Source organism: Phytophthora parasitica, assembly GCF_000247585.1.
Source record: "Phytophthora parasitica INRA-310 unplaced genomic scaffold supercont2.4, whole genome shotgun sequence".
In the NCBI taxonomy this organism is placed as follows: Eukaryota; Oomycota; class Peronosporomycetes; order Peronosporales; family Peronosporaceae; genus Phytophthora; species Phytophthora nicotianae.
The window spans coordinates 2,371,527-2,379,523 of record NW_008648990.1 but is presented as its reverse complement, the minus strand read 5'-3'; the positions used below and the strand labels follow the sequence as shown (position 1 = coordinate 2,379,523).

Genomic DNA, 7,997 nt, shown 5'->3' with positions numbered 1-7,997 from the left:
GATTCCTCGCAATAAATCGTCTCGTGTCTACGGTAGAGCAGTAGTCAACAAACTCAGCACTAGCAATCCACTATTAAAGAAGAGGCTTTAACAAGGCATTCGTACCAGTTTGTCCGCTCCGATGTGGCGAAAATCCTCTAAAAAGTGCGTGGCCATCGATGCCACACGCTCGATGATAAAACTGCCTTCGCTATCTGTAGCGAGACCATGAACGCAATTAGTTATACCACAAGATACCCGTCGCACTGACTTACATACCAATAAATATAGCAGATGAAGGTTTGTCTGTGGTATTCGCCACATACTGCGCTGCCAAGCAAGCGTGGATCCTACGCACCATCATAGAATAGATTTAATTCCATTCCCCACATCCATTCAGCATATCCACACGTAGCAACGCACCCAAACTGCGTTTTCCCGGTTCCAGGACCACCACCTGCCTCAGTAAAATAAAAATAAAAAACTATTAGTTGTTGCAATATTGCATACACGACAGCCGGTCCTACATATTTCCGTGACTTCACCCCGCTGTAAGCCACCACCCAGCAGTCCATCTAACCCCAGCAGCCTCGTCGCAATCGGCTTGCTCCTCGTCACTTCCTAGAGCCGTATTAGCCACCAATATTTCCTAGAGCAACAACCAAAAAGCTACCACGCTCTACCTGGAGCAGATCCAGTGCTGTATCGCCGACTGCTGAGGAGTTTTTCTCGTTCCGAGCGATTTCAATCGCTTCCACCGCATCTTTCACGTTAATCTTCGCCTCTGGACAGCAGTCGTATAGCATTCAGGCTCAAAACGCTCCAATTCCATCGGAGAAAACGAGTATTTCCACCCACCACTGGCCAATTCGCGAGCGGAAACGTCCACGAGGTCTTTTTGATGCCGAAATCCCGCACGCAAGAGCGCCGCTGCAGTTAAATACGGCACAATACACATCAATAAACTGCTCCATAACAGCACCGATTGCTGCGAAGCCTTTTCTAGCTCTCCATCCACCTCCGTCGCCTCCTTACCGAGCACTGACGGCGCCAGACCGCAGGCTGCAAGTGGCACGTTCATGCTTATGATAACGCAGTGCAACTTGCTGCAATCAAAAGCATACGGGCCATTTTTATTGGTCTAAAATCATTTACTCCTCTATGGTTGGCAGAAATCCTCTTAAGTGCGAACAAATTCACGACCGGTCATTTCCCTCCGCACGATCGGACCCCCAGAACCGTAAAGCTTCCAGCAGCCTGATCCCTGTCCACATGGCCCTTCGCCAGAGCTTCCAGGCGCTGCGCTCGGTCGCGGCGCGTCGCGCTCTTCTCCGCAACTTCAGCGTCGCCCCGCACGCCGCTGACAAGTTCGTCGTGGTGCGTACAACCGCCAAAGATCCGCCTCAAGCAGAAGTGTAGTTATGACACTTTTATTATTTTATGCGAGCAGGAGTTCCCGCAGGAGCACGAAGGTCTCAACATCGAGTTCAACTGGTCTCTCGCTGACGATGACGTGACGCCGCACGGTGACGCCTTCCGTAACCTCAGCTGGCCCAAGCTGGCGGAGCTCGCCAAGCAGCAGAAACCCGGTAAGGACAGCATATCGTTTTTTTTTTATTGTTGCGTTTTTTTATTTTTTTTTTTATATGGCAGCTGGCAAGAAGGTGGCGATTGAAGAGGTGGACGTGAGTATCGTGTTCAACGACTTCGAGGGTCTGTACGAGAAGGTGACGGAGCACCTGTCCACCGAGCCCAGTCTGTACACGCAGGACGGCGCCGTGGGCTCCTTCAAGGACGACCGTACGCGTGTGCGTGTGATCTCTGACTCGCCTTTAGTGGCGCTGTTCGCTCAGAGTCTGCTGGTGCGTGTGCCCATCAAGGATGTGCACGCTGCTCGCCCCATTGTGGTCTACGTGGCCACTGGCGGCGAATTCAAGGACCAGCAGCCTCAGGCTCAATTGCTTGTGGATAACGACGACGAAGGTGCTACGTTCGTCAAGGTTGTGATCACGGGAGCGGCCGACCTGTCCACTATCAAGGATTCCATTGGTCTGGCCAAGAAGAAGCTGCTGGAGGTGGCCGAGTCCGAGTCTTTTGTGCTTCCTGCTGATGTTCTGGTCAAGGATAACAAGACTGCTCTCGTATTCAACGCTACGGGCGCTGGACGCGCTGCAGCCATCAACAACGGTCAGCTCTACAGCGCTCACCTGAACATCTGGAACTCTGTGGGTGTGACATCTCTCTTCGGCGGCGCGATCGTGGACGCTGCCAGTAAGGTGACCAAGAAGCACGTACTTGCGGTGGAAGATGGCGCGGCTGTGAATGTGCCGTGTAACAACCTGGTGGAGCACCCGAAGGCCGCTTTCTTCGTGGACAAGGCTGGCAAGGGCGTCAAATCCATTTCCTCCGCAGAAGCCGCTGCGTTGCTAAAGAAGGTGGATGCCGATGCTGATGTGGAGAAGTTCGAGGCGTTGCTCAACAAGGCCGACACTAAGAGCTTCGTCGTGTCTAGCGATGCCGAAGTGGAGGCTGCTCTGGCGAAGCTGTAAATAAGATTCGTCCGGCAGTACAAGTAGCACAGCAAAACATCAATGCACTACACATATATAGTGACGAAAAAGCAAAATGAAAGAGTGTGGCGAGGTCACTGCAGTTGAAGGCGGCCGCCTTGTCAATGTCTGGTATGGTAGTTGATACGGTACTGAGTTACGGTACTTCAGTACTGTACTTCCCGTATCCAGGACAACTCCTCAAGGTTCTACTTTTACTACAAGCCTTGTAGACAGACTACAAGTTGTTGTAGTGCTCGACATATGAAGAGGTGGTGAAGATGAGTTCATAGCTGCTTAACAGCAGCTACTCGTTGTCTGCGATCTCGTGCTGTTGTTGGCCTAACAAACAGCCACCTGCACAACGAGAACGTTGAGTGTATCTGACACGCTTTGCAAGAAGCTTTGGTTCTGTATCAGGTTGAAGACCACGTTCCATTTCCGCCGTAATCAGCGGAAGATCCCTGCTTCAAAGGCAAACGCTTCCTGTCTAGGCATCTAAATGAACACCTCGACGCTATAGCTGGCTTGGTATACTTTCATTTATTGATCTTTACATCGAAATGAATCTCTTCCTTTACAGCGTTCTCGCAGCAGCACTACCAAAAAAGAAAAATGACCACAAGCGCGACCACAAACTCGTCGCAGCCGATCGGGTCGCAATATTTACTCGAGCTGCGTGACCCAGGAGGGCGGGTCTTTGTCTTTATGCAAGTTTCAGAGCGCTTTCAAGCAGCTCCGTTCTCTCCTTCCGATCACTAGATCCATACGCCATCGTCGTCTTCTTCTTCAGCAGCAGCCCCAACGTCCGACTTGGACGAGTCGGCACGCAGCACGGGGTTGTGGTCGCTGCTGTTGCTCCTGACTGATGCCTCCTTCTTCATCCGTGCAGCACCATACGAGACCGAGAACTCAAGCGTGAGGAACCACGACATTTTCTCCTCGGCCGAGTCGAAGCACAGCTTGATGGTACGGCTGCGGTTGAGCGAGCACACGATACCGAAGCGCTTACCGTCCCACTCGTCCACAGCGCGAATGAGTCCGGACAAAGCGAGCTCAGCGTCGTCGTCCTCGGACTCGTAGCAGCTAAAACTATCGTGCTTGATCACCACGAAGAAGCGTGTCCAGACATCGTCGTCCGTGAGACAGTGGGCCCAGCCTTCCTTGCTGGTGCGGTTCTTGCTGGTACGCGGCCTCTTGACGGCTGCTGAGAGCACCGCCATCCACGCCGCATAGGCCACGTGTGTGTCTGCAATGAGCCGAACTTCCTTGCCGTTCACCAAGTGTAGCGACAGTCCGTTATTCTCGGTAGTGAGCGGTGTCACGTCCACAAACTCCAAGATGCCGCGCGCGCCGCGACTTGTGTCTTCGCTGTCGTAGTACGTCAACACCTTGCCGTTCAGTGTGAAGTACCGTCGCGCCCACGAGCGCAGCGTCTCCTTCTGCTTGCGCATCCAGCCCTGCATCTGGATCTCGTTCTCGTCCGACATGCTCGAAGACTCGGACGACGAGTTGCCGCGCATCATGTTGCGGAAGCTGCGGCCGGTGGGAGGCATCCTGGAAGACACTGGGGATGAGTCTGACGAGCGACGGCGATGGTGGCTCGACGAATAAGACCAGAAGCGCCCGGTGTCGGTCGGGCTTGCCGCTGGCTTGACTGTGAAAGAGGGAGCAAAGAACCGGGACTGAAAAGAGAGAGGCAAGTACAGTGTACGACAGTCTGGCCCTTCCTTGACTTAGTGAATCCAAGTGACCGCTTCGACACATACATACGGGGTGGTAGCTTTATTGTGTCCTCTGCAACCCTGCAAAATCCGATCGCCGACGCTTTTCAGTGGTTGCGACTGCAGCTTTCTGTTACCCGCGCATACAAAACCAGCCACTATCTTTCCAACGGTTGATATATCTATTTACAAAGGATATATAATAACACAGTAATTTGCTAACCCAAACTCCTTTTCTGACATTATTAGATACCGGAGGTCGAAAGGGTGCGTCTTTTTGAAGTTGCAACAAAGGATGCCAACGAGGGCTGCCGATGTCCGCGACACCCCCCGCGCCGCGTCCCGCGGAAGTCGGACGGCGTCCCCGCCGGCGTAGCGCCTGCCTGAGAGCTGTGCTTTCATTGTCCTCATGCTCATTGCCAATTATTCCCAGTGCTGCGCATAACAACGATGTCATTCTCCGAGTGCCAAGAACAGAAGGAACGTGTGAAGGCCTGCTACGGCGACTGGTTCCAGAAGCTCTGGGGCGGATCCTGGGATCAATCTGACTGCGAACAGGAGACGTACGAGTACCGCCAGTGCGTGCAGGATGTGATGAAGCGCCGTAAGGAGCAGGGGAAGCGCAAGCTCGAGCGCAACGTCGACAACGACTGGATGGACGAAGTCAAGGACAAGTCAAACGAGATGGCGAACGACGCCAAGTCCCGTGCGCGTAAGGCACGAAACCGCGCACGCGAGGAAAAGGACGAAGCCAAGAGCAAGGCGAAGAGCACGGCGTCGGATATGTCGTCCAAGGTGCAGGAAACGGCGGACTCGTGGACCGACACGATCAAGGGTTATGCCAGGAAGGCGAACGACAAAGTTCTTGGCAGCGACGACGACGATTAATCCGCGTCGTTATCTTCCATGTCGGCGAAATTTAAAGCTAGTCGCGGTTTCAAGCAGCCAAGATGCTGCTGCCTAGCTGTCGATACGGAAGCGCCGCTGATGCTGTTTGCTCTGCTAGTCACTGATCTTCTCCTCCTCTCTCTTCTTCGAAAACGAGTCACGTGCCGCTAGTTAAAGCGCACGACTGCTTTTTTATGATAAAAGATAATAACTTCGTTTAGTTTCGCTTGTGTGTTGTGCGGATTTCTTAGTGATACCGCCACTCCGTTGTCTCGAGCTGCTAGGCAATTCAAATTCGTCTATTCGCACACAACATATCTTCCAACCTGTCTTCCTGCTGGTGACACTGGACATTCATACCGCTTAACTGACAACCACCATTAAGCAGGCAATACTACTTCGCAACCAACGGTGCAATAGAGATTATCTGTTTGAGACTCGCTCAGTTGCCATTGGATAGTCCCTCCTTTATCATTATCACAATGCGGATGCTTTCGACGTCAAAGTTCTCTCAACGCTAACCTTCTCTCCCAACACATTCTAAACGGTGAAGCGCAGTTGATGGGTCCCTCTCATGGTTTTCTCAGTCTAGATTCTACCTCATCCAGTGCAAGCCAACATGGTGGCCCAGACATGGAACTTCGGAGTAGGTTTTCCACCCCCATAATAAACAGCAACAACATTTCTACTAACTCTCCATTGCCAGGACTCAAACCAGTTCTTCAAGTCGCTCTTCTCGCACTCTCCGCACGACTCGCCAATCATTAAAACACCGCAGAACAACAATTCCACTTGGCCCGTACTCTTCGAGCGGCTGCAACAACTGGACCAGCTCTTCCAGGCCTGGCACGAGCAGCTCCGATCCTTTTTCACGTGGCAAAAGTACGAACCGGATGCTCGCACCCGATCCCAGAGTGAGGATATTACAGAGGTCTCGGACGGCTCCTCGTCTTGTGAAGATGGACCGGGAGAGCACTCGACACTGAGAAGACGCTCGCGACCACGTAGCAAGACGCTGGCAGATTGCAGACTAGAGGTGAACAACAGTCGCAAACCAGTAGCAGAACAGACCAATGTTAAGGACAGCCAAGCATCGATCGTGTGTCCGTCGGCCATGCAGATCTGCATCATGATCGTCGGTACACGAGGCGACGTGCAGCCGTTCTTGGCCATTGCCAAGCGACTGCAACAAGACGGACATCGAGTGCGCCTCGCCACGCACAAAATCTATCGAGAATTCGTAACCAGTCATGACGTCGAGTTCTACCCTTTAGGCGGCGATCCCAAGGAACTAGCAGCCTACATGGTGAAGACCGGAGGGAGACTCATCCCTCCACTTAATCTAGAGACGCTACAGAAGGATGTTCCGAGACAGATGCAGATTTTAGAGGACATCTTGATGTCCACATGGCCTGCAGTGTCTGCTCCCGATCCAGACGGCAAAGCGCCGGGTGTTCCTGGTTGTCCGTTCACAGCACAAGCCATCATCTCCAACCCCGTGACGTACGGACATATCCATGTAGCAGAGAAACTCGGTGTGCCTCTGCATATCATGTTCCCACAGCCATGGGTGCCTACGGTGGCGTTCCCCCACCCGATGTCGAATCTACCGTATCAAGACAAACCGCAGAAGAGGAATTATCTGTCGTACAAACTCGTGGATTTGTTGATGTGGGAGGGTATGGAACGCCTCGTCAATACTTTCAGAAGTGACGTACTGGGTCTGCCTCGCATCAGAAAGGGAGGACGCGGTCGAGAAATGCTCCAGGACTTGGATATCCCTCACTCGTTCATGTGGAGTCCGTCGTTGGTACCGAAACCTTTCGACTGGGGCGATCTGTACGATGTTGTTGGAACGGTGACGCTGAAGACTGAAGATTCCTCGTACACGCCGTCTCCAGCGCTTGAAGCGTTTCTAGGTAATGGCAAAGGGCCCGTTTTCGTTGGATTTGGATCGATGGTGCTTGAAGATCCACTTGCAACGAGCAGGATGATCATCGAGGCGGCGAAGCAGGCGAACGTGAAAGTGCTGATCCAGTCGAGTTGGACGGATATGGCTGGCGATCTCGACGTCCCAGACAACGTCTTTTTCATCGGAAACTGTCCGCACGATTGGCTTCTGGCACGTTGCTCTGCCGTCGTACACCATGGCGGTGCTGGTACTACAGCTGGAGGTCTGCTAGCTGGCAAGCCGACGTTCATTGTGCCATTTTTCGGAGACCAACCGTTCTGGGGCCGAGCTGTGGTTAAAGCTGGCGTTGGAGTGGAGCCATGTCCGATCACTGAACTGACGACGAAGAAGCTTCGAGATGCGTTTGAAGAGCTGCAGAGTCCGTTCTTGCGCAATCGCGCTCTGAGACTCCAGAAGCGAATGCAGAAAGAGAACGGTGCAGAGGAAGCGGTCAAGAGCTTCTACATGCATTTACCTCTACGTCGCTCCGTGGACTACGCAGCCAGAGGTCAAGAACTGACGAACGTTACACGAGTCACGCCAACAGGCGCTGCTGTGTTCCTACAGGAGATTGGCTGGACTATCGCGTGCTTGAACCACGTCGGTGGAGTCGTGCGGGACATCAGCCAGTTCCTGCTGCTCTCGTGCTTCACGTCGTGGGATGTCGTTCCGGTCAGATGAAGATCAACTCGTCCAGTTCGTATAGCAGTCGAGATAGAGATTAGAAAAGTTTAGGATACTCATTCAGACGGGAGGTGGAGCGATCAAATGGTAAGTTTAGTTTAGAGTGATCAAATAAATACACCGTTAGTGATTTAGTGATTTGTAGCCAATATGACGCGCATCCTCACGTCTCAGAAAATTCACCGCATCAACATCGAGATGTTTAGGCCAGATTACACCCAA

The 7,997-nt window shown here is 52.7% G+C and overlaps 5 protein-coding genes across 6 annotated transcripts; 3 read left to right on the top strand and 2 right to left on the bottom strand.

Moving 5' to 3' along the window:
* Window positions 1-87: 87 nt before the first annotated feature.
* Window positions 88-1,060, bottom strand: PPTG_03646 (hypothetical protein; the record flags this gene model as incomplete). Its single annotated transcript, XM_008896333.1, has 6 exons — window positions 88-194; window positions 259-329; window positions 403-436; window positions 495-600; window positions 663-763; window positions 838-1,060. 6 exons carry the CDS (start codon window positions 1,058-1,060, stop codon window positions 88-90), a joined length of 642 nt encoding a protein of 213 aa, XP_008894581.1.
* A 122-nt stretch (window positions 1,061-1,182) lies between these two features.
* Window positions 1,183-2,741, top strand: PPTG_03645. 2 transcript variants are annotated; one of them, XM_008896331.1, is made up of 3 exons: window positions 1,183-1,356; window positions 1,430-1,568; window positions 1,633-2,741. In XM_008896331.1, the coding sequence occupies exons 1-3, from the start codon at window positions 1,252-1,254 to the stop codon at window positions 2,526-2,528; spliced, it is 1,140 nt and encodes a 379-aa protein (XP_008894579.1). In that variant the 5' UTR covers window positions 1,183-1,251; the 3' UTR covers window positions 2,529-2,741. The 2 variants fall into 2 exon arrangements, with proteins under 2 accessions (XP_008894579.1, XP_008894580.1); XM_008896332.1 differs by having other exon boundaries at window positions 1,430-2,741.
* A 311-nt stretch (window positions 2,742-3,052) lies between these two features.
* On the bottom strand, window positions 3,053-4,268 carry PPTG_03644 (hypothetical protein). The gene has a single exon (XM_008896330.1). The coding sequence runs from the start codon at window positions 4,082-4,084 to the stop codon at window positions 3,287-3,289; it is 798 nt and encodes a 265-aa protein (XP_008894578.1). The 5' UTR covers window positions 4,085-4,268; the 3' UTR covers window positions 3,053-3,286.
* A 130-nt stretch (window positions 4,269-4,398) lies between these two features.
* PPTG_03643 (hypothetical protein) lies at window positions 4,399-5,448 on the top strand. The gene is made up of 2 exons (XM_008896329.1): window positions 4,399-4,424; window positions 4,502-5,448. The coding sequence occupies exon 2, from the start codon at window positions 4,703-4,705 to the stop codon at window positions 5,138-5,140; it is 438 nt and encodes a 145-aa protein (XP_008894577.1). The 5' UTR covers window positions 4,399-4,424; window positions 4,502-4,702; the 3' UTR covers window positions 5,141-5,448.
* Window positions 5,449-5,599: 151 nt separating this feature from the next.
* PPTG_03642 (hypothetical protein) lies at window positions 5,600-7,908 on the top strand. The gene is made up of 2 exons (XM_008896328.1): window positions 5,600-5,786; window positions 5,847-7,908. The coding sequence occupies exons 1-2, from the start codon at window positions 5,760-5,762 to the stop codon at window positions 7,770-7,772; spliced, it is 1,953 nt and encodes a 650-aa protein (XP_008894576.1). The 5' UTR covers window positions 5,600-5,759; the 3' UTR covers window positions 7,773-7,908.
* Window positions 7,909-7,997: the final 89 nt, after the last annotated feature.